Below are 26,042 nucleotides of genomic sequence, written 5' to 3'. Positions count from 1 at the left end.
TCCCTACACTTACAGAATCCCAAAGGATCAGTCTGCTTAGCTTACTTGCTGGTTGCTCCTGTCTTGAAAATGTTAGATTGAGTTAAGTTTGAAAAAGCAATATTTATATTTTTTCATGAATTCTGTGCTGGGTATGAATTACTGACAGGTCCACTCCATCTGCTGCAATCCTCTTCCTCAAATATGCTGCTAAACTGAGCAGCCGGGAATCATATTTTCCTTGGAACATTAGTGTGGGGCTGTCATAATTTACAAGTTATATCAGTCAATGAAAACAAACAATAAACCCAGGAAAACATGTTAGAGCCAATTTTAGGACACTGTGCAGCTGTTGTGCAAAAAAGTGGTTGCAACCCTGGTGAGGGCTGTGGTATGAGTCTTCAGATAGCTTAGAAACATTGAAATTAATGAGTCCTTAAAATGTGACTAATTGATTTTCCTGATGCACAGGGCTTGATCTGAATAAAACTCAGAGCTAGCAGCTTGTGAACGCTCATGTCTTGCTCTATACCTGTCTCTGGTTAATGAAATGGAAACATTCTATTTTTTAAAAAAATTAAGGTATAAGTAACTCATTTTGGGGGGTTCTAATTCAACATTAATTCGACCATGCCATTTATGACCCCAAAGAGTCATAAATGAAACTACAAGAGAAACTACTTCAGTAGTTCCTATGTCTTCTAATTCTTTTTTCCCATACAAATTAACATCAAACTTTTCACAGTATTTGAACACAGAATTTAATATTTTTTGATTTATCTTTAGATTAAAATATGCTTATGTTCATTTCATATTTATTTCTGAGTGAAATGTAAATTGTTATATTTTGCTTATGTTCCAAGAAATGTGTATTTTTAAAATAATCTTCTTTTTGAATAATTTCCTCAATAAACACAGCTTAAAGTTTTGCCTTTTATTAGTATATAATGAGTATAGTGTTTTAATTGTTAGGATTTTCAGCCATTTTAGTACAGATAGCAGCAGTGTGCATCTTGCCAGTATTCAAGGATCGCCTTTAAATCTTTGGGCATGGTTGCAGCTGGCATCAAAGAAGTCTGAAATATGTTTCAGTATATTCAAACAATTTTTCTAATGTTGCTTTCTTTAGAACTAAAGTAGAAATGAATGTAAATGTCATTGTCTTTTTATATTCAATTATTAGCACTTCATTAGAATTTTATCTTTATTTGCTTTATCAAATGTCATATTAATTGCATTTTATATCCCTGCTCTGCAAATCTATCACAGTTTCTTTGATTAATTTTTGTAGTCAATTAAGCTAGTACAGGTTCATTGAATAAAGCAAAAAATCATACTGTGATTTTTTTTTTTTAGTAGTTTATCTTTACTGACAGTTTTTATTATAAAATATAAACAGAATTCTTAGCTGATGTATGATAACTGATTTCAGGGCTGAAAATATAGCCCTGTATATTTTTCAGGACTTTTTTTTTTTATTGGTATGTACTGGTAGCTTTATAGAAGTTCAGTGTTCTTGGTATCCACTTTAGAAAATTGAAGTGATATGAATAAAATACACAGAGCCTTTGAACACTGCTATACTCTCACTGTAATTTTCTGTGTCCCCTCCTACATATAAAAATTGATATGCTATGGTAGGAATGTGGGATTTCCCCTATTGCTGTAAATGCTTTTTCAAAAGTGAAATCTTTGTGAAGTGTGAACATTACTGATACCATGCCAAAACAGGAGGGAGAAATGCAGGAGGGTTCATTGTGGATTGGTTAGTGCATGAATCCTTTCACTCAGTGCTGACTCTTCCTGAGGCCTGTTGCTGCATGAACTTGTTTGAGCCAGTATAATAATTCCATATGTTTCAACCTCATGCTCAAGGGTGTGACTAATAGCACAACTGAACTCAACGGGGCTTCTCACCAGGTGACATCAGTGAAGGCAGCAGCTTCTTGCTCCAAGTCTGGCATTCAGATTTCCAAGTTTGTGCCTGTCCCAGTCTGCTTTAGTGTCATCTCTTTGCTCCACAGGCTTTCTCTGGAACTTTTGTGTTTTTATTCTTAACTGTCTCTTGAGCTTCCTGTGTCCTGGTCAGTTAACCCTTTAAATGCTCACATATTGTCTCTAGATTAAACCTTTATCTTCTATAATCAAGAAGAGACCATCAAACACATGTAAAATGCTAAGTAGCCAAACCTATTGCAGTGCAGATGGGGAATGCTGCATACAAGGGAGTTTAGAAAGCCATTTGTTATGTATCATCCCTAAGCAATAGCAGACATGTTGTCCAATGACATTTATAGACTCCTTCAGGCCTACAGCAGTGCTTAACTACAGAGTTGTGATTGAGATTAAGTGGAAATGCTTCCCCTCCATCTACACCCAGATCATCTGTGTAGATCAATTAAGCTCTAACATGCCGATGTCCTTGTCTGTGCTGTTGCAATAATTAGTGATGCTATAAATACAGAAACTTTACCTTCTGAGGGTCTACTGCCTTTGATTTTTACATTTTTCTTTCACTAAACTACATGCTGTTACTCCCCAAGTGTCAGTCTTTAATAAGCAATCTTCCACTTGTTGAGGTTTTCAATAAAACTGACTTTGTAGCACGCTGGTGCTTGCCAGGGCTCTCATGAATCCATAACGATGAAGTTTGCAGCCTACAGGTCTCTGGCATTTGCTGATTCTTCTGTAACTTCTTATTGCCATTTAAACTGTTTTAGTTTCATGTGCTGTAGCTTTTTGCATGTCACCATAAACGTCACACGATCGAAATGGAGAAAAGGCCTAGAGGCATCAAAGGTCTCAAGTATTTGTGAATGTGTTTGAAATCAGTGTGGTTTGAGTTCCACACCGTATTGATTTAGATGACTGATGAGTATCACATCAGTCTGTCAAGTCTGAAACGTTGTACATCTTTTGCCTAGTGGATACCATCCTTCTGGTTTCAGTGTGATCTTTCTCTTTCCTAAACAGAGCCATCACACTGGAGAATCAGCTGGTCATCCTTGCAACTTCAGTGACTGATGCAGGAGGCTACTATGTCCAGGCTGTCAATGAAAAGAATGGGGAGAACAAGACAAGTCCATTTATTCACCTCAGCGTAGCAAGTGAGTATCCAAATTCTATATAATGCACTGTCATACTGAGGTTGTTCACAGCATTCACAAAAGTATGCCTTAATAAAAAGAGCTTTGCTCACAGAGGATTGGATCTTTAAAGGATGTCAACTTTTCCTGGTTGTTTTCGAGCACGTTGAACTCATTGTGCAGTAAGAGGGGCCTAAGAGAGCATATGCACTCAACAAATCACCCCCAGTGCCTTTTGTCTGATAGTTTATTTTGTTGCAAGGCAGGTACATGATGATATCCCTCACTGTTTGTTATGAAGTTGTGATCATAATTTCTTTTTAATGCAAGGCTTTATAATGTATTGTTTTCCATTGTGCGTAAGTAAACAAGTCACTCTTCTGAGTGCAATTTTATTAATGAGACTATTCCCAGTCTATTGCATTATTTTTACCTAGAGTTATCACAGAGTCCCAGGGAACATGCATTTCATTGTTATTACTTATTATTTTACATTACACAAATTGTATTAACACCTACCATTACAGAGGTATTCCATGAGTAGATTTTACAACAGAGGGGAGGGGTGGAAGCAGCAGAGCAAGGGGGTCAGAAGGATGACTTCACACTAAATATACTAGTGTGCACACTCAGCAAAAATAAGCAGGTGTAAACTGTTGTAAAGCATTTAGTAAGTGTGCTTGTATGAAAGATTAATATTCTAAACCTGTAGAATGGTTTGACTCCTTTTCTGAGGGCATTTTGTAAAGGTGTTGTTAGTGTAGCAGTGAGGTAGGGAGTAGGTTAGTCTGTTTGAGTGTGGAGGCTTCTATTTTTGATAGTAGACACAAGGAAGAGATGAATGTGGAAATTGTTGATGACACTGGCAACTTTAATGACACTAGTCGTATGGTTTGGACTCCTAGAAGGTGCAGGACCCTCAGCTCTAGATCAGTCAGCATAAGACATCTGAGATCTCTTGATCTTGAATACCATCAGATCTGAGAGAATCCCTGTAGCTCATTTCCTTACAATAACAAAACTTGGGGGTTTGGATTTCTGGACAGGAAATCTGGCAAACTGTTTTTGGAAATATGCTTATGTTTGTCAGAAGTTCATCAAAAAACGGTATGTTCCTGGGAAATATTTAATTTACACGAAAATATGATTTTTCTGCTAAAAGCCCTGATGGGATTTCAAGGAAAGCTGTTCTTCCACAAACAATGGAAGCCCCGTTAGTGGGATCAGGGCTCCCTGAGAGCAGAAATTGTGTGGAAACAGACAGCAGAAGAGAAAAACCTGTTTACTTCCCAGATATGTTTATAAACTAAAAGAACTTGTCAGGAGTTCTTTGTGTATCTTTCTGAAGGAGAAATAATATTCCAAATTCACTTGTGAATTCTGGCTGTACTGTGGCCTGTAGATTGTAAACATCATTTCTGACAGTCTGAAGAGATTTGCTAACACTTTAGTAATTTCATTTTTAAAGCACATTTATATTGTTTGTACTATGTGACCAACAGTGTACTTCCCACTTTAGTTTCATATCTTAATTAATGCTAGAAATAGCCTGTGATCATGCATGCATAACAAGTGCTATGCAAAGCAGAAGGTAATACAGCCATATGGAAAAGAAAACACTTCAAAATGTGTACAAACTTGATCCTGGGAATGCAAAGTCTGTCTGGAATGGGAAAAATGGGAAAGACTAGATGGACAAAAGAAAATGAAGAATGAGACAACACAGCCAAAAATGGATTTGCTTCTTAAAATGAATAGTAGCCAATGAGGTTTTAAAATTGTTGTCTTGATGTCGAGGATTATTAATGCAATGTGTATATTGAAGAAAGGCACTTGGCCATAAGACATTGCAGTGTCTGTAAAGCAAATGAGACTAACATGGTCATTCTGAACCTTGATCTGAGGAAGAAACATCTGTGATACATTAAATGGAGGTAAATAAACCTTCTTGGTCCAGTAGCACAAAATAATAAGGAAAAAATATGGTCCTGAAGCAATATACAGAGAGAGGTTGCACAAAAATTACAGATTTTGGAGGAGTAATAAAGAATTCCAGCAAGCAATTGGAAACAGATTGTTAAAGGTATTTCCAGGTATGGATCTAATCACATTGAATTGTCACTGTCTGTGTCTTATCAGATGTTAAGAGTGATGACCCTTGTCATTTTCCATTAGGACATGTATAAAATTTAAAAACAGTTTAATCAAAATGAAATAAACCACAGTAAAGTGGAATATCCAATCTCTGTGTGAGTAGATTATATATTAATTATTGAGTACAACCTTGCTACATGACTTGGCATGCATATCGCCACTTTTATTGAGGGCAAGAGGAAAAAAAGCTATAGATAATTCCCAGGGCAGTCATCCACTGAGAACAGTGTTAGATATGCATAGCTTGTTATTCCTTGAAGGATATCAGTGTCAGACTTGCTCCAGCCTGCAGGAAAAGCACATTTGCAGAATCAGTCTTAAGGGCTGAGAAAGCTGGAAGCTGCACAGCTCTGGTCCCAAATACAAGACTTGACAGTAGGAAAAAACTATAGTCCTGAGCTAAATAGAATATGAGTTATAGGGCCTTATATTGCAGTTTAAAATCAATCCCTTGAATTTTGGCTGGAAGTAAATGGTGTTTGAGTGACACCTAGAAAATGTACTAAAAATTCCTTCAGTTAATAACTGTATTTGATACATGTTGAACAAGAAGATTCTGCTGTTCTTGGGTTGGCTTTTCTCTATGTTCTGAGGTTGGCTGGACATTGAAAACTCAGGCATGAGAATGCTTGGGTTTGGTGAAAATGAAAAGATCTTTAGGACATCTTGGTGTTTCCAGATGCATACCCAGAATGGATTGATTTTTAATATTCTTAGCACTAAGATGCACTAGCTGGTAGGTATGGGCACTCTGTGAGAAGATGCACAGCTGAGTCCCTGTCTTGGTTAAACACTGGTGTTCTGCAGCCCTGCCCTCTAAAACCATGTCTTAATCTGAAAGTCCAGGTCACAGCATGAGGTCCAATACAGCTATGCTTGAAAATAATGGTAGTTCCTTTCAAATGGACAAGTTTCCATAGATTTCAAGAGGATTAGATCATCCCTGAGGTGATAGGCTATGGTGAAATAAACATCATGTCCAATAGGCCACATATTTGGAATAGCAGCACATCTGAAATTATATAAGATGTCATAAATTAGTTATAAATTTAAAATATCTGAAAATCAGTTAAACTGTTTAGTAAGCTGATGTAAATCGTGCCTTTTTTTAACCATATGTCCCAGCTTTTATGTAAGTAACACAGAATTTTGGCTAGAGAAGTCTCAAAGTCAGTAGTTTAGCAACACTAACAAAACTCAGTTTGCTTTTAGACTCCAATAAATCACTTACTCTGTGTTGAAAATTCATTATTACTCTTTTGGAGAATTTCAGTATTAATTCCATTGCTGGAACTTCCTAACTTGACCAGAGAAGGTGTGAGAATTGATCTATCCCTGAGCTGTTGCAAGCTTTTTAGATGTAAATACTACTTTTCAATAAAAATAATTGGGAAATCTTTAATGTTCTTTCCCATTTCCATCTAATCAATGATAAATTAGATGGTGATATCTTAAACAGATCCATAACTCTTTAGGCTTCTTCTTTCATGCCCATTCTCCCATAGACAGGTTTACACTGCAGCACAGATGGTCAAATCTCTTCCTAAAGACTCTAGCTTGTCAGGGGGTGAAACTACATGCTTTTAATCTTACCAGTTTTGGCAGGACACTCTAAGATCTAAGTGTTTGTTAAAGTAAGGCCATCCTAAAACTTTTTTCCTTGAAGGCCATACTCTGTGTATCAGCTAAATTTCTCTAAAACTCTGCAACCAGACCTCTTAAGGTGGGAGAATGGAACTTGCACAAGAAAGACAAAGGGTAAAAAAAAATCCTGGTACATGTTACTTTGTTGTAGTCTGTGCCACTTAGGCACAAAGATGTTTTGGGGAGAAGGGAGGAGCAGAGGTGTTAAAGAGTTTCTTAGTGAAACCATAAGGACTTCTGGTATATCAAGACTTTTAGGAGCTGTGTTTTGTGGTGGTGGAAGATACATAGGGAAATTTTTAACACTGTAAGGGGCTGGGTGAGGTGTTCACTGCAATGCATGCAATCCATGTCCTGGTTACTTTATTATGTGACAATATGGCAAGACTCTGCTGCTGCTTTGGAAGAAGTCTGAAGAGCCCTGCTGAGATTTTTCTAATATTAACTACAATGCAACGCTGTAGGTGTGAGTCTTGGAAACTTCTAACAGTCTGCACGGCTATTTCAGACCTTAGCTGAAATATTTGATGAAAAATTTGAGGAAGTGTCCCCCAGTAAGTGATTGAAATGGCAAGTTTGCAAAAGGTGGGTATGCATAAGCTGTTCTGACAGCTTAGACACCGCTGCTTGAATTGGCTTTGCAGCGCTAATCATCTGGAACTGCAATTCAGGACCTTGCTTCTGGACCTTCTTGTTAAGCTGTGAAATATTGAGATGCATGTTGCCTCAATAGATTCATTAGTGAATTAGATAGTCTCAGGACCTATCTGTAACACCAGGAGATACAGTGTTCTGCAGGCTGACATCTTTTTCTGATGCAGACTTTGTAAAAACAGAAAACAAGATTGATGAAAATTTTAAAAACCTTCCCAGGCAGCATTTCTGAAGAGTCAAAGATAATAAAGCCAATTATCATTTAACAAAGATAAATTTTTCCCTGGAGCACAGGCAATGCTTAAGAAGGAGGAAAGGGGAAAAAAAAAATAAAATTTGGGCCTGAAAAATCAAATTCCAGGCTGAGTTGCATTACAATTAATTTAAAATACAAGGGTGTTCTTCCACTTGCAGCGTGCAGAATTTCATTCCATTAGGGCCAATGTTAACATGGGACTAAGCAGACCCTGTTTAGCTGTGGTTGGCACCTATTTTGTTCTTCAGTTTTAATGTGTCAAAACATAAATTTCACAGGAGGGAGGAGTCCCATTTCAGACTGCAGGATACTGAAAGTTTTTTGTTTTTCTGTTAGAAAAGTTCTCATGACAGGACAAGATGTTTAGGTCACTTTTAGTGTCTGTAAAAAATGAAATATTCTTTGTTGTTAGGCAAAAATGAGGGGGAGGGGAAAATGCCACGTTACCTGTTGGTGTATTTGGTAGATTACCTTGTACATCCTTCTGTCAGTTCTGAAGATGAGTTTTCAGAAGAATCAGAGCAGACATTATCCGCTGTGGAAGAGAGCATTTCACTAACATAATTTTTCATATTAACCATCAAAGTTTGCTCAAGTCAGCAGATGTTGGGGATCATTCACGGATATGTTTGCAGCATACTGCTGCATGAATTTTTCATAGCTAGATCCAACTTTTAGTTGTAGGCAGGAGGGAAAAAAAAAAGGAGGAATGGACTGGCACCCTCAGGGAATAGATATTTCTATTCCGAGGTCAAATTCACACAAGCTCCATAAACTTGTCAAACTGTTTTTAGTTCATGCCAAGGGAATTTACTTTGCTTAGCCTGTCTGGGTCAGTGCTGGGGAGGTGAAATTAGTTCTTCAATTATACTGCTTTTTTCTTTCTTTTTTTTTGGTTGTGGGGAAGGAGAAGGAATATGGGATGAAATGAAATTGCATTTCTGTACCATGATTGTACATGATTGCCTGAGGTTCTGACCAAATACTGGGGAAGTCCAGAGCAGCACAGTCTTCAATGTGCTGGTTTTAAGTCACTATTGGAAATAATGAAATATCTCTCCTTTCCCATTTTCTGCATGGCCTTTACTTTCTCTTTGTCAAGCAGAATTTCCAGGAAGGACACCCTCATGGTTTCATGAGTAAATGTGTACCTGGCGATTTGATGGTCATTTAACATCCTTCTGTTACACAAAAAGTGAATTTGAAGGAGAACATAGAAGTGTTTGGGATTTCAAACTGTACCATAAGGATAAGATCTGCGTAAATGCCATCTTTAATAAATGAGTAAAATACTGTCTTAATGTTTTTCTTCTGTTGTAGCTCCTATCTGCTCTAGTACTAAAGGGCATACATTTAAAAATGGGGATCTTTGTTTCTTATTATTTTGAGAATAGATTGAGCCAACATAAACACACTTTTGAGATATACGTTTATATGTATGTAAGTAAAATGAGTTTTAGTAACAACTGTAGCTATGACAAAAAGGACTAAATTGAGTTAGTGGTGAAGATTTGGTTTTGATATATTGGAACAAATGTTAGTTTAAGCTTTATCCAGAGTTAGGAATGTCAGTGGAGGCTGATATTCTGAATGGTTTACCTATTATCTACTGCAAAAGGGATGCTGTATTGCAGTGTAGAATTATTTTATATACATTCCAAGGAAATATGAGATGGAGTTCAGGATTTATCAGCATCCTTGGACTCTGGATCTCTTGGCTGGTTTGTTGGGTTTTTTAAAGCTTGAACTAGATTTTTTTTTTTCCATAATTCTCTACCCTTCTTCTCTTTAAAGGAAAACTTTCCCCACTTTTAACTATAGTGATATAGAAGGGAAACCTGTGGTTAAAATGATAGATTGCTAAACTGCAGGAATAATAGAGATGAGCCAAGAAACCTCTGTGGCAGCTTGAGCTTTTCTTTGGCTTTGTCCAAATATTTTATCAGTGCTCTTTCGGATAAATAGCAGAAATATTGGTTGGTCTCCAATTTCTTCTTTCTCTGGACTACTTTCAATAACACTTATTGCCACACATGGTGCACTTGTGCATCTGCTACAGCCCGTCCCAGGCAACTAGTGTCTCCTCTGCTAGGAGTTTTTGCAATGGCTTGATAATAAAATAAACTTTTTGTAAGATTTTTTTTCAGTCTTACTATCTAAGGGAGTATTAACAGCCAAAATCAGCATTTAAATATCGGGCACTTAATTTTTATCATGTTGCATCAACGAATGTAATAAAGGTTTAAATAGTTCCTCCCTTTTCCTCAACAGTGCAACAATACAGCCCTGTTACGGGGAGCTGTGGTGAGCTGGTGAAGCTAGGGAAATGCACCCAAGTTCTGTTCCTTTGGCATGTGTACATACCTTATGCATGCAGCTCTAAAAGAATGGCAAATGCTAATGTTTCTATAACTGAACTTATTTTAACATAGCTTCTTGTAACACTTGTCTCTTCATAAGGTTTGGGGTTTTGTGTCTGGAAGAAATCAGGAATACGCACACTCAAAATCCTGGGTTGTGTCCTAAACCCTTTATTTATATCTGACACATGCAATTAATCTCTCCCTATCTCTAATCACTTTTGCTATTACATTCATCGGGGTGATTTGTATCCTATCACTGTCACTGCTCTGTAATTGATATGTGGAGATAAGAGATTCTTAGAGGACACAAACAAGGAAAAGAGAAAATTGAATTTACCTTGCAATCATTTTATAAAATGTGACATACATCAATTATACATGCCATCCAGGAAAATGCCATCTTGAACAAACTGTGATGATTTGTTGGAAGACCAATGTAAGAGAAATGCCAGAAAACTTCTCTGGACAGAAACGTATTGCTAGTTGAACAGACAGACTTTTCAATCTCACTGACTCACGTACATTTTTTAAAAACAATACTGCAGAATTTACAAAGAATGTGTCATTTTTTGACCAGTGTTTTTCTTCAGTCAGTCTTGTACTAATATTGTAGTGTAGAAGATGAAAGGCAGCTTCTGAAATAAACATTGTTTTGATCAGACATAAAAAGGTGATGTTGGTTACTCAAGATTGATACATCTTTCATGGGCAAAAATGTTAAAATTGATACTACATTCCAATTCCACCTCAACCACATTCTGCCATGAAAATATTTCTATTTAGTTTCTCTTTTCTGTTTCACTGTAGTGAGAAGGGAACTGAGCTTTTTCACTATTTTTGAAATACTTTGTAGCCATGATTAGTTCTAATTGATGTGAGAGTGGTAGTTTCTGTCAATACTTCTAAGTTTAAGTAGTACTGGTGGACCTTTAAAAATTTTAATACATATTGATATTATTACAAAAATTAATATCCAATATACAGACAAGTAACAAGATAAGAGTAATACAACCAATAAAACTAGAAAGATTTAAATCAAGCAACGTCCAATGTTGGCCACTTCCTGGGTCTGTAGGACTCACAATCTTTTACCTACAAAAAGGAACGTTTATTTCTTTGTTATCCTGTACACAAAGATAAACCATGTTTTCTAAAAACTTTCAGAGGAGACAGCAATCGGTAAAGGGCTTTGTTTTCAGTTTATGTAAATATCATCATTCTGAAGCTTTAAAAGGAATAGCTATGGAGACTCACATATCAATTTACTCCTTTTGAACATTACCTTTTGATCTCTGATGAGTCCCATTCTGTTATGCCATACTCCTGGAGTATTCTAAGCACTTGACTTGAAATCTTTTGCTTTGTTTCCTGTCCTTACACAGTTGGATGTATTGAAAGTATAATTTTCATTTATTTAAAGTTAGCTAAACCCTGCTGAAGGTGCTTTTTACAACAAAATAGGAATCTGTAACTTACTGAAGCAAGGTTTAGCTTAAACATGCAATTTAAAAAAAAAAAAAAATCAAGACCCATTTAGAGAAAAACATTAATGTAATGTATGGCTGTGCCAGCTTTTACTGTTCTGTAATGAGACAGGTTGTCCTGGCTGATCTGTGAACAAGGGACAAAATGATCCAAAGCTCTTGCTTAGAAAAATAGTGAGGAACACCTTATTTCTTAAGGAACTGGATAAACTTGCAGCATGCAGGATTTTTTTTTTTAATTCATCAGAGTAGGACCCACTCTTGAATTTAGAAAATAACTAATTTAGCAAGTATTTGGTGGTGGTCTTTAAGCTGTCACTGTATTGGGCAAGCTTGAAATGACTTACAATATAGATAAGGAATAATAAATATGCCCAAAACTGATGTTGAATAGAATAATTTCTGCACTTATTTACTGCAAAAACCTAAGTATGTCCTAAGAGCTGTATTACACGTGTGAAAGGTCTGCATGGCACAACTGCCCTCCCTTTCTCCCCATATTTACAAAAACATCTCAAGCTTTTGCAAACATATGGTAGCTTGAGGGTTATAATTTTTAAAGCTCTTCATATTAAAGATGCTTTTAATTTCTTCTCGATGTACATCACATAAGAGAAACATTGAATAAGGATAAAAACCCCTCATGTCTGTATCATCCTTCTGCCAGATAGACATAATTTGTCTAAGTAATTCTGAAAGCTCAGACAATAGCCTTTGTGAGGGGGGGGGGAAAAAGGAAAAATGGTGATTACAACTACAACCTAAATGTTGAAGAGTCAGGATATGCAAGATTCAAGGTCATCTGTAAAACTTTAAATATTCTACTTTGTATAGATGCATTATGATAAAACAATTAATTTGATTATGACTTGTCTTGTTCAGTAGACAAGATGAAAGTTACTTATACAGTGTCCAGCTAGGTTTAGTGCTTTTAATCAGCTAACCAATTTTTGCTCCAAACTTTAATGAAAGAAATTTAGTATTGAAAACCTTTATAGGTTTCAATAAGGACTTGATATGAATTTTAAAATAATACAGGATAAGTGGACCTTCCTACCCCCTTGTAACAGAGAAATTCAGCCTTGGCTGTAACCTGGGTTGCTTCACCTGATGTACGTAAAAGCTGTATCATTTTCTTGTCCACTTGGATGTGCCATGGGAGCTGTAAACTGCCAATCAAGGACATTCATTATCCTTAGTTTTCGCACTACTCAGTTTCACATATTGTCATTTGCATTTAGGGAGTGGTTAGACATCAGAGTGATCCAAGTTCTGTTTTGGGTTGGGTTTTTTTTCTCTACAAACTGTGCTGAAAGACAACAGGAACATTGATTTCTTTTTGTGTGCAGACTATTATCTACACCTTTAAACCCCTTAAAAATAATCCTTAATCCCAAACTCTGCCCTTTTTTGGTGGATAAATCATTTTAGCTATGGAATGTAGGAACAAAGTTACTACTCCCATAATCTGGGAGAACATCATTGGTCGATAGTAGATCTTTCAAGGACTGTAAGCTTTCTGCAATAAAAATGAAGGAATACAGCAGCCAGGAAGATGCTCAAAATGTCCTGATCTCTAATTCCTTGTTTGTGCAAAATTGTTTTTAAATTGGGTCCAGCTCCATTTGCTGTTAAATATGTTTACAAGCTGTGAACAAGTAGCTTACTGCTGTTGTGTGCAGGGAAAATAGTGGACAGTGTGTTGCATGAAGAGGGAAAGATGAGAAATTGTGCTTGGTGGTTTGGTTTTATTTTATTCCCCACTTGTTCCTTGTGCTCTAGGGAGGGATAAAAAGAAAAACTTGCTTATTTGCTCCAAGTTGGCTATTTTTTGATCTGCTCTGCAGAGCCATGTGCTCATAAACCTGACTGAATAAAGACAGGGAAGGCTTAAAAATCCAGCAATGTATCTTCTGCAAATGCTGGGGAAGAAGCTGCACACCCAGCGCCGCCTCCAGCTGCCCGTGCGGATTTATCCCATCGCTGTGAGTGATGCTGCCACAGCTATTAAAGAAAGTAATTGGTAGTGAGTGATTAAAATTGCAGATGGCCTTTTCAAGGTGATTATGAATATTAAATCAGGTCTGTAAAAGCTAGCTAAAAAAGCCCATGGAACTGAAAAGTGAATATGCTGGGGATAATTGCATAAAAAGAGCATCTTGCTCATCCAATCCCCCCAATCAATCAGTCAACCAAAAAAAAACCCAAGAAGCAAAGTGATTCAAGTGGATCTATTGTATCAAAGGAGGTGGAACTAAATATCTGTGTTTTGGGGCTGTAAATCCCTCTGTGCAGAGAGCTTACTGCATCTCCCTCCTCTTTTGTATAGAATGTTATTCCAGGTCTATCACTGTTATCACTGAGCAGTGATAGGTCTGCAGAGTCCCCTGTGCCATGCAATGCTGTGTCATTAACAGTGATCTTTTCCTGTGCTTTTTCATTTGTAAGTGATTATGACAAATGTTCCTTTCCACATCACTCTGGAACAAGGCCAAGAATTACTGTGGAGTGATTTAATTTCATTTGGTGAACTTTTATCTCACAAAGCAAAGGTTATGTGGGAATCTCCCCCCCCCCTTAAAAAAATCTATGATTCCTCTTGTTCCACAATTTAAAATGGAAACTTGAGGTGCAAACAAAGATAAATGTAGAGAAAACTGAAAACTAAATGTCTTCATTTTGAGCCCTGCTTACTTACTTTCATGTACATTTTAATGCAAGTGCAGAGAGTTTTAACATATGTCCAAATAGCTTGTGAGCTTAGAGCCTGAGGGATTGTTTCCTTGTGCATATTGTGATTATACACTCATCACTTTCAGACCAATTTCATGCTTTCAAATAGAAGAATTTTGTATGGTTGCTTATATGTCAACATATTATTATTGTATTGATCTCAAGCTCCACGCTGACCTTTCTAATCTGCTCTTAAATTGTAAAACACCGTGGGGTTTATTGGCAAGATTTATGTAAATATATTTTGCAATTATTGTATGTATTATTTTTTGTATTACAGGAATTATTTGTTTAATCATTTGAGGAGTTTTTTCCCCTTCAGACAATGTTTCTGCTTACCTGAATTTTGTGGTCATTATGCATGTGCTTTTGTTGCATATTGAATATTTCATCTAAATTCATATAATTTCACATATGGATAGTCCCTTAGTAAATTTAATAGAGAACTCTGCTTCTTCCACTGCCATAACACTTATTTCTAACCATATTGGCTCAGGAACTATCTATGGCCTCCTTGACAATAACATTTGTACCATGCAAGTGTTTTTAAAAATCTGTTTCAAAAAAAAGCACTCCAATGTTTATTATTGGTTCATTTCTAGTCAGTGCAGTAGGTGTGGTTTTAAGGGAAAGGTACTCTAAACAGATGCTCAGCATTCCCTTTAATTGTGGAAAGAGAAGTTCTACCTTATAATCCAGATAGGCAATACCCAAGAAGTTATGAGGAATTAAAAAATAGAGAAGGAATTTTTTCTGTCAGAAAAGGCAATGAATTAGAATATGATGATACTATTTTTTCACCCTCAAAACAGCATGTAAATTTTAATTTTTGAAGAGTTTTCTCATAGAAAATATAAGCACAGTGTTCTGTGCCGGTTAGAAGGCAGAATTGTGTCCCACTTCCCTTATCCCTCAGTTTCCCAGGTAGACAGGTAAATAAGGAAGGCAGGGGTAATGAAAACCTTGCACCAAATTGAAAATTAACAAAATGAAATATATTATTTAACAGGGAACAGAAAGGAAGAAGGGTAGGGGTTTAACAGGGTAAGGGGGGTTATAGGAACAACAAGGCAAGGAAGATAAACTTCCAAATATACAAAACCCAAATGTTGTGCTGAGGCTCCCCAGTGCTGGATCTCGCTGGATTGAGGTGGATTGAAGCTGGATGCACAATCCTTGGACGTGGATGGAGGCAGGGAAGAGTCTGTAGATCAGGCCCAGGTCTCCAAGATGGCCATGGCCACGTGTAGCACAGGGAGCAGCAGAGCAGCGTGTGCCCAGGTACAAGGTCAAAGGAGCAAGAGCAAGAGAGCAAGAGAGAGAAGGGCAAGAGGAAGAAGAGAAAGAGGCGTGCCTTTCTCCCCTTTTATAGACCTTGGCAGGAAGTCCCGAAGACAGGAAAAAGGGGAGTGGGAATAGGACAGGTGTACACCCCTTTCATTCAGGCTTGTACCTGGTTTAGGGTTTCAGATCTCCACCCACCAGGGGCAGCAGGTTTCAAACCATTACACACAGTAAATGTGGCAGATTGAATTTGGTTTATCGTTTGCCACTGTGCTTTTTGGAAAGGGTATTGATTATTTTGATACAGTGTGTGGCAACTTTCAGAGCCTGGGATCCTTTGAATACTAATACTGTTGGTCTTGCCATCAGCAAATGCAAAGACTTGCATTAGGTGTGAGGAGGAAAGGAGGCTGCCTGTGATTAAATTGTGCTGATGGATCTGGTATATTCGTTGATGAAGAGGGTAATTTGCACTTCATAGACTACTGAGGAGAAATATAGAATCTGGTAGACACTTTTGGATTTGGTAGTGACTGCTGAACTCTTATCTTGAGTATAAAGCAGAATTTATTTTGAAAGAACAAGACTGGGATGGGGATTTTTGGTGCCATTTGCAATAGTGTCAATCCCTTGCCATTATTGAGGGCATTTTTTCATGGTTTAAGGATGGGAAAAGCAGTGTAATTTTAAAAGTTCACAGGTAGAACGTTCTTTCCAGGACTGTTACAAATGCTTTCAAAGGGTGTTTGTGATGGAAGAAGTGACAGACCTCTAATTAGTGTGGCAGGAGGAGACGCTGTAGCATATGTGCTCACAAAGGAGAGGAATGAGGTAACACTCTTTATCTGGAGCTTGACTAGCAGATGCAGGGAGAGAGTGCTTTCCTTGGTTCCTTCTTTCACTGCACATACCAGAGAGGGCGTTTTTAATTTTGTCCAAAAATTTCCACCTTATGAAATTTAAATCCTACAAATTATAAACTTCTTGGGAATAATGACCAAGCTGTTTTCCTGCAGCCTTTTTCAAGCACTGTTTCTTTAAAGCAACTTATTTTCACAACTCGGTTTTACTAGTTTTAAAGCAACAAAACTTTTCTGAAAAAGGAGACACTGTATTCAAAGTAGAGGCTTGTGAAGTCAGCTGACAGGACTTTGCTGCAATCTTTAAAAGACTGGATTTTAAGGAGACAATTACTGTGTTTTAGTTTTATATGAATCAGGGACTTCAGTTCCATAATGTTACAAGCAACCATGACGACTTCTTCATGTTTTAATATAGCATTTACAGGTCTCATGTACAATGAGTACAAAACTCATTTGTGTGTTAATGATGAAGATACCTTTGTCATAAATGCTTATCCTTACCTGGGGTGCTGTTTTCAAAATATTCATCAGAAGTGACTATGATTTACCTAAGTAATATTTGTGATGGGAAAGTTTGTCAGTCATGTCCCTTAGTAAGAATTTGCAGGAGTAAATTTAATCTTCATGGTGCAGCATAAGCTACATGATTTATAGAAAGTTTTGTGAATTGAGTGCAAAGAGAAAAGCAGCAGATCTATCTGTGCTGACAACCTTTCTGACTCCAAAAGAAATGATCTCTGGAAAAACAGTGGCCTATAATTAAATGGCTCTGTAATTAAGCTTATTTTAGCTATATCTGAAAAACATAATAGGATGCTATTAAAAAAAAGAAAGGGAGAAATGGAAATAAAGTTATAGGCAGTGTGTGTTTTGGACAATAGATCATTTTATGGAATCTGTCAGCTTTTGAAATGGATGGCAGAAGTTCCCTTTTTCCTTTTTTAAGGGTACAGTGGTGTTTTAAGTGGTCTCCACATCCTTAACTGTAGCAGGCTTGTGGTCAGAATGAGGTAAAAGTGAATTGAATTGAACAATCAATTCAGAAGGCAGAGAAGCTTGCAGAAAAGTTATTGTATACTTCACTTAGTCCTCTGCAAATTCAGCACTATGAAAGCAGGGGGCTTGTGTTCAAGAGCCAGAGTTGTTCCTTTTGAGGCCTTAAGAACAAGATATTTCTCCTCTTCATCCTTGATCACCATGGGAATTTTAAAATCCGTGTTTCAGAGAGGAATCCTGGGTAGAAGTCTCTGGAAATGTGCAAAGCTCACCAGAACTGCACGATAGGTAATAAAAAATCTGAATGAAAAGTGGAGATCCTGATTGAGGGAAGAGCACAGAATCACAGAAGCACGTATGGCTTTGAATGTGTTGCTTCCATCAGGCTGTAGATCACAGTTTGATGAGCTTTGCAGAAGATGAGGACATGCCTTTTAGTGTTTTGTTAGTTCTTTCTTTGTTTGCTTTCAAGAATGTAATACATACAATCCATTCAGAAATCTCAAAATAAGCTTGGGAAAGAATGAGAAACCTCTGTAAGTCACAGCAGGTTACTGTTGTAAGTAATTCTCATTTTGCTCTGATTTTACCAGAGAGTCAATTTTGAAAGCGAGGTAACCAACTTGTTTATGCAGTGAAGGATTTATGGGAATGTGATTCTCATTCACAAGGGGAGTGTGTGTGTGAATTCTTTTTTACAATATTGCCACCATGATCCTGAAGTAATTCAGAGATTGATTTGTAAAACATTCTGAATCAATTAAGGCTTTAATCAGCAAGCAGCAAACTTCAGATGGCTCGTGGACTAATTTTACCAACTCCTATCAACATGAACTTAAGCTGGAAAAAGAAAACAATTAAGGGGATGTAATTATCTGTCCTGATTACTGAATTAGAAGAGTTTGTGTTTGTTCCATCACTATGTAAAAGAAGAAATCTTCTTTGAAAAACAATTTGAGGCAGATATTGAATTGCTAAGGGTCTGCAGGGTGCAATGTAGGCATTTGCTAGGACAGTTTTGGAAGAGGTTCGTAGTTAAAAACTCTCATACAAGGACTGTGTGTTGAGCTTTGGGGGTCGTTGCCTGACAGCTCTATGGCATACTACACAAGATGTAACACTGAGAGCATTTTCCTCCCTGTGCTTAAAATGATTTTTGAGGCAGTCTCATCTACAGTTACTTCTCCGAGCATGTATCAAGTGCTTAAATCTAGTGATTATAAAAAGTATCTTGCAATTTATAGTAGTCAGAAGTTAATTTTTGAGTTCCCATAGGTTGACAACCTTTCTAGAAAGCAGGGAGAGAAAAACATCTCTGCAGGATCAAACTGTCTGATTTTCCTGCAGTGATGTCTTCCTGCTGCTGATTGGAACTGCTGGAAGTTATTGGTATTTTGCTTGACTTCAGATGAGGAGAGCCTCTAGAAATATGCCAAATTTATTACATAATTCTTTTTCAAGCCAGACTTTTAGGTTTGGTAGGATTTTTATTTTCAGCTTAGCAGAGAGATAAATAGAGATTTGTGACGGACCTTTACTCACCCTGTATATTGTCCCAGATCTGATCAGAATCCACAAATTGCATAAAACCTCTCCTAAACCCCCAGCTTACAACACGAGTGTTGGAATATTTACCAGGAGGTTAATCCTGACATATTTAACTGCCATGCTGAAGGATCGTTGCTGCGTTCTGTGCAAAGTTCAGAATAAATGCCCAGAGCTCTGGTGTGTTAGAGGTCAATTACAGTAATTGGAAATAAAAGTAAACAAGGCACTTTAGTAGTATCCAGCAGGAGTGATACCTCAACTTTTTATTAAAGAGCAATAAAGAAGCCTGTCACCAATCACTGATTTTGAAAAATGTGCCACATAACTTAGTCCTATAAATGGTATCGTTTCTACACAGAATGTGTCTCTCTTGGTAGTACTGGGTTTATTAAATACTGTTGAACAAAAATTTCAGTAGTATGAAATTAAAACTGTCTCCTTAATAGAACTGAACTTTAAGCAGCAAGAAATAAGGTGGCATCATCCACATTTACTTTACAGAAGGCTGGTTTTATAGTGTTGGTGATACTCAGTTAATAGTTCAGTATATTCTGAAACTTAAGTTATATTATTATGAAATAAACTAGAAGTACAGTTACTGTGCAAACATAAATTACCAAATTACATCCTGACTGCTAGAATTTGCTAGTACAAAGGCCCAACTACTCTCTCCGTTTATACAGTATCACATAAATTAGACTTTAATACTATTCTAATTTATGGAGATTTCATAAATATATTTGACTTTCAGAGCAATAAAATGGGTTATGGAATTATCATAAAGGTAATTATTACTGATGTCGTCTACTCTATTTAATTTTTAAATGAAGGAAATCCTTAATGATAGGTATGTTTGAGAGGAATATAGTCCGTGATTCCCAAGGACTGTTAGTGTTCATACTCTCAATTCCTTACTGTGTGCTGTCTAGAGTTGCTGGGTTATGTTGCTTCTGGCAGGATCCTCCATGAACACCACCTTCAGAGACAAATAACTGTACTTAGACTATTTGCCTTTTTTTTTTTTGGTCTGGCTAGATGAATAATTGAATTTCTGCAAGGAAAGGTCTCTGAAGATATTCCTGTTGCCAAAGCAAGCCTAGTGCAGGGCAGGAAGGGGGAAAATGACTTCTAGAGAGTGTGATATTCTGAAGAGGCAGGAATTTCTGTAGCTAGAAGAAATGACAGCTTGCTTTACTCGAGCTATATGAGCTCACAGAGTGCAGCAGGACAGATAATCATCAGCTTCACAAAATCTAACAGAGCACTTGTTCAAAACTGGGAATTTGTTGCCTTTGTGGAATGCAGCATAGAGGAGTGAAAATGTGAAGACTAGGCTATGGATGTATCTTGAGGCTTGCATAAATGTGTCCTGCAAAAAAGACTCTTGTGATTGGGAAACTGGAGAGAACAACAAATCACAGGGGAAAATAGGAGTTCCAAACCAAAGGTATCCTCTTATCTGCAAGAATGTACAGGATAGTTTAAATTATTTTAAACTCACCTGAGGCTTTAAGTGCTCTTGACAAACTGTGCATCAAATTTCTGTGCAGCCTGAGTTCTAACTGGGCAGAGATTTCTTTATATACTTGAAGGACTGAGTCTCAGACTGCAACCAAATTTGGCATCCGGATACAGATGTTCTTGGACCACTTGAGCAGGGTGGGTATCGTGATGAGTTTGTCAACAGTGTTGTTAACAATCATGGAGATATCATGGACTTATTGTGGGAAGAGAGCCAGCAGTTCTGTGGCTGTGGTAAAGTTCTTATTTTAGTGTCATCCAAAGTTTCTGCTAGGATTTGTACCATTCAGATAAATATGTGGCAGTGGAATTGTTCTGTGAAGAAGACTGTTCATGTTATTCTAGCAGTCCTCCACCAAGGTTCATAGTATAGGAAATACAGTGGCTGAGGAATCTTATTTTAAAAAAACAAAACAAAAACAACGACAAAAAAATCCATACACACACACAAAAAAACCCTACAATAGAGATGTATCCATTGTGTGTTTCTTTGGGTTGTTGGCTTGGAATGCTTACTGATCACAACTATCTTGAAAACATTTCAGAAATTGCTCTTTCTCCTCATAACTACCTCATAGGTTTCTGAAATTATTAATGGAAAGGATCTATTTGAGCAGATTGGCCATAATAGTGTTTCACATGGACTGAAGCATGGAAGACGTTTGCATGAAATCAAGAAATGTCTAGAGCACAAGGAAGAGAGTAAAATGCAATAAGTGATGTTCTGGTGGGAGGGTCTTCTCTTCTCCCAGAGCTATCTTCCTACCCTGTGTTGATGGACAGACAGCATTTTGGACAAATGTCATATCAAGAGATGAAAGAAAAATTTCTTAGAAGCTTAGAAAGACCTCTTGGGAAAAAGAACTGACTGCAGTCTGTAGTCAGTCCATCCCTCTACTAATCAAAGGGCAAATAAATGTTCAATCTGCTTTACCCTGGAGACAAGGAGCAGGTTATTGAGAATGGGGAAGATAGGCAGAGCAACGACCTCACCTGCTGAAACTGTATTAGCAGTACAGCTTTTTGCTTAACACAACTATGACAAGGTTTCTTTATTTACTAGCTGGGTCATGATGTATGTTAAGAGACATCTTGGCTATGGGAAGGCCAGACGGTCTCCCTTCTTTCCTCTCTTCTTCTACTATACACAAAAGGTCAGAAGAAAAGCAGCAGTGGGAATTCTTGCTGCCAGCACAAGATGCTCTTGACTATGTCTGCATCAGTACCACAGACTTTAATTTCCTTTACACTGAACTAAGGTTAGACTCACTTAAAGGTCATTCTGTGTGCAGGAGGGTTTGTTTTGTTTTGCCATTTGTTTTATTTATTGAAAACAGCATCTTTCCTGAGAAGCAAAGTTGTTTTCCCTGCTGTTACCTCCCCTCTTCTTAAGCTGCTGTTGAAAGGTGTTTCATTACTTGCTAAGCTCTAAAGTGATTTTTCTGATAGTGGTAATATCAACTTGCAAAATCTTGTGAGCCGGGAGCATTTTTATCTTAGAACTGCTATAGTGCTTGTTGCATAAAAAGATGGTGACATTTGGAATTGACCCTGCCCTTATTAACTCCAGTTTTGACAGAACCCTGAAATGATCCTTTTATCTTTGTCAGCTCCCCCAGATTCTGGAGATAAACTCCACCATACGTTGGACATGACCAATGCTCTCATCAAACAGTATTCTTTGCAAAGCCAAATGTTTTGGTTTGTCAACTAATGTCAGTAAAATAATCTTTAAATCTTTTACTGGCAGTTAGTTGAGGTTTTTGGCTTCAGAAATACACAGGTGAATTAAAACTCTGTAAGAGAAATGACCAGAGCTTCCTACTTCATGACTGTGACAGCTTCTTCTGTGCTGCTGAAAGGTTATCTACTCTTCTTGACACCCTTTTTCAAACTTGGTCAGACAGGGAGAAGACAGGATTTGTCTTATGCTACCTTTGGTACTTGGATGCTCAGTAACTGTGAGAAAAAACTCAGTCTCCATCTAGGCACAGGAAGATGTGGGCACTGCTTCTGGAGATAAATACTTCTATGTAGGGTTGAGGACAGAGATCTGGAACCGTCTTTAGAAACAGGCATAGGGAAAATTTCTCTGGTGTATCTACCTCCTCCTTCCTGTTTCCTCACCCCCAAAATGTGCCTGTTGATTGGATTATATCAGTTGTTGTTTCAGGTAAAATATACAGGACCTTGATTATGAATAAAAAGTGGAAAACCAAAGGAATTCAAGTGTGAGCTTTCTTAGGCACCCGAGAAAAAGCTGGGACCAACAGAATATGATAGCATTAGAATTAAGGATGAGTTATAGAGTTCTCCTTTGGGCAGGTGTAGGAGGATTTTGTTAGGTATTGATCTTATTATGTAATTTGCTCAATATGTTCATAGCTCCAGAATGCTGGGTTTAAAAACAAAAGTAATAAATTATCTTTTTACACTTTTAAATTCCCCTGTTAATAGACAGACATATCCAAAGCATTATATAGAGAAGAATTGATGGGCTATTATGAAGTAAAGGGAAATAAACTGTGTTCTCCTTCATCAATAAATCACTGCAGAATCTTTGAGTCCCCCAGAACTGCCAAATATTTTGGATGTTTTTGTAACAATGAGCTTATATGGGGCTGAATGATATTGTTGGTGCTCTGCTTACTGATGTAAAAGTAAAGTATCTGGCAAGGAAAATGTGGCCTTCTATTAAAATGATGCCTGGTGATGTGAAAGAGCCTTGTAATGAGGAGAAGTTTGGCTTAGAAGATCATATTGTTGAAAGTTATAACCCATCCATGTTTGACGCTTTTTATGTTTCATATTGGCTGCTGGTGAGAAGCCTGAATGCTCTCCTCACACCACTCATTTTGGAAATATTTAAATAGAATATAACAATGTCTCTGTATGCTCCAAAGGGAATAAAGGCAGACTTCTCTCTCCCACTTCATTCCTAGGATGGCACTTCCTCCCCTCGTCCTGAGGGCCAATATTCCTTAATTAAAAAAAAAAAAACAGAGCCCTATTCAACTCTTTCTTCTCAAACCAAATGTCCATAAATGAGAGATTTGTCTGTGTAAGATGCAAGCACAAAACACTGAATAGAGCTTATAATAATGACAGCAGAAGTTTTCAAAGGAGAGGCCCTTTGTCCCTGTGGCTGAGCACAGAGCTATGACTCCTGTGATTCCCAACCAGTTAGTTCCCTCCCTTTGAAGGCAGCTCCTCCTGTTTCTCTGCAATTATTCCCCTTGTTTTTCTTTGCCTTTGCTAGAGCAAGGCTCTGAAAGCGGAGACAATGGTGGAGAGGAGCATGAAGATGGTGTGTGGAGAATGTGCTTTGTTCCAGAGTCTCAGAAGGCTGTCTGGATGTCTCTGTAAACTGGGCAAGGACCTTGGGTCCCCTGTTTGCCCGCTCTGTGCCGTGCTGCTCTGTTCACACATGACCAGGCCCAGTCGCCTTGTTCGGTCGATGGGTTTCGCACTGTCTCTTTTCTCTGTGCTTAATGTAGCGTGTTTCCTCCTCTTCCTCCCCCTCCCCTTCTTTAAAACAAACATCACCACGCTTGAAGTGCTTCTCTTGCTTTTAGGAAGTTATAGCCTGAGATGGAGCAGAGCGGCGATCTGATTGAAGTGATTAAAACTATATACAGAATGCATAATTAGCCTTTGCCCCGGCTGTCCCGGGGAGCTGATGCATGAGCTGATGCTGTATCTCCCCATGGCAGCAGGCCTATGCTACAGGACTGTTTTTATTATTTTTTTTTTTCTATAGAACTTTAATCGCTTGAGATAAAGAGCCAGGAGAGAGAGATCAGGGCTGTATTAATCCTCTCAATGGCTTTATAATTTCCCCACTATTCTGCTGCTGGTAATCAAGAAAAATAATGCTGGCTTAATCCTGGATGCCAAGGTCAATCATCCCTGAGCCTTTTGATAGTGAGGATGTCATTATGAGAAGATTTTTTTAATGAACGTAATTTTCTTTGCGTAACTTGGGGCTGGCAGTATGTATGTGACTTTTTATTCCTGGTGGAAGAATATTTCTTGGTTGGAGTAATAATTAGCCCATTTTTGATCATTTTCTAACAGCTGGTTAGGGCAGCGGGATGGTCACAGCAAGCAAAGGCTACTTTGGAAAATGCTGGGGGAGAGAGATTGCCACCAATCAGCCAGGGCTTGTACAATAGCAACAGAGAGGCTGTTTCTGGGGATCAGCAGGTGAAAAGGAGGGCAGAGGGATTGTAACAAGTAATGGTGGAAAAATAAGCCTGTTTTCATTAGGTATTGACATGCCAGACACACACACAAGCTGGAGAGAGGCTACTGGATCCCAGCATGTTTTCTGGTGTGACTTCAATCTGCTACAATTTAATTCTCAAAAATACCCAAATTTTGGAAGTTTTTTTTTTTTTGTATTTTGAACCAAAGTGAAAAACTTCCCGAAAGCTGACATTCTGAACACCTTAAAAAGCTGATGCTGTAAATAATGCTGCTTACCATCACATTGAACTTAATTCTGCATTGCTTTCCAGATTAGAAATGGTGAGAGATATGTCTGTCACCCAGACAAGTCTAAAAGTGCTAAAAAGGCTGAGCTGACACTCATACAAAAGCTGATGTTAACAGTGGGCTCATCTCATGAGAAAATGTATCAGTCATATTTGTATTTGGAGAAAAAAGCATTGGGGAATTCTCAGTTTTGTCCCTGTAGCCAACATATTGGTTAATCCTAGGAGATTATTCCGTGTTCTTGCCTCTCACATTCATGGCTGATAACATCTAAAAGTTAAGAGAAGTGAAGAAGATATTAACGCTTTTGCCTTCTGCCAAACAAATGCTTTCTTCTAGAAGCATCTGTTAGGAATTGCTAAATTTTGGCTTTCTTTTGTTCCAACCCAGGGCATCCAAACCAAGGAGCTTCCTATTTAAAGTCAGTGGGAGTTAAAAACTAAACAAACAACCAAACCAACAAAAACAAAACAACAAAAACTCCAAACCAACAACAACCAAAAATACCCCAACAAAAACCAAACAAACAAAACCCCAAAAACCCAATGCTAGTGGATTCTCCATTTCATACAAATCCTCAGCAGGGCAAACTCCCTCACTGCCAACTTTTTACAGAAAAACAAACACGACTCAAAAAAATGCAGCAACACACTGAAGTAGAACAGGATAAAAGCCATATTAAGATTTTCACTTAGTCCAGTAAAAGCCAAGAATTCAAAGGAAAAGGCTTTTTATTGCACAGTTCTGTTGTGTTTAGTGCTATGGCATGAGAGTTTTATCTTGACATTGTCTTGCCCATCACAGTACCTGGGCAGACTGGGTGGGAAATGGCTGAAATACTTAATCACATCTTTAAAGTACAAACTTTCAAGGTATGGGGGACAAACGCCTTCTTTCTGGGAATCTCGGGTTTATAATATTGCATAATTTGACTCTTTCTTAGGAGGCTGAAGAAAAATCAGTATTCAATCAGTATTGGG

General features: G+C 37.7%; 1 protein-coding gene across 1 annotated transcript in view; it reads left to right on the top strand.

Moving 5' to 3' along the window:
* The window catches only part of LOC103774139 (protein sidekick-1-like), a gene marked incomplete at both ends in the record, with an annotated part of 264,514 nt that overhangs the window by 133,890 nt on the left and 104,582 nt on the right, over positions 1–26,042 (top strand). Inside the window, one exon of the mRNA XM_008941529.1 lies at positions 2,953–3,086. Coding sequence (XP_008939777.1) covers positions 2,953–3,086 — 134 coding nt within the window. The remainder of the gene's footprint in view (positions 1–2,952; positions 3,087–26,042) is intronic.

Source organism: Merops nubicus, unplaced genomic scaffold, assembly GCF_000691845.1.
Source record: "Merops nubicus isolate BGI_N331 unplaced genomic scaffold, ASM69184v1 scaffold12270, whole genome shotgun sequence".
NCBI classification, from domain to species: Eukaryota; Metazoa; Chordata; class Aves; order Coraciiformes; family Meropidae; genus Merops; species Merops nubicus.
The sequence above is the reverse complement of the archived record's forward strand: the minus strand, read 5'-3'. Positions and strand labels throughout refer to the sequence as shown.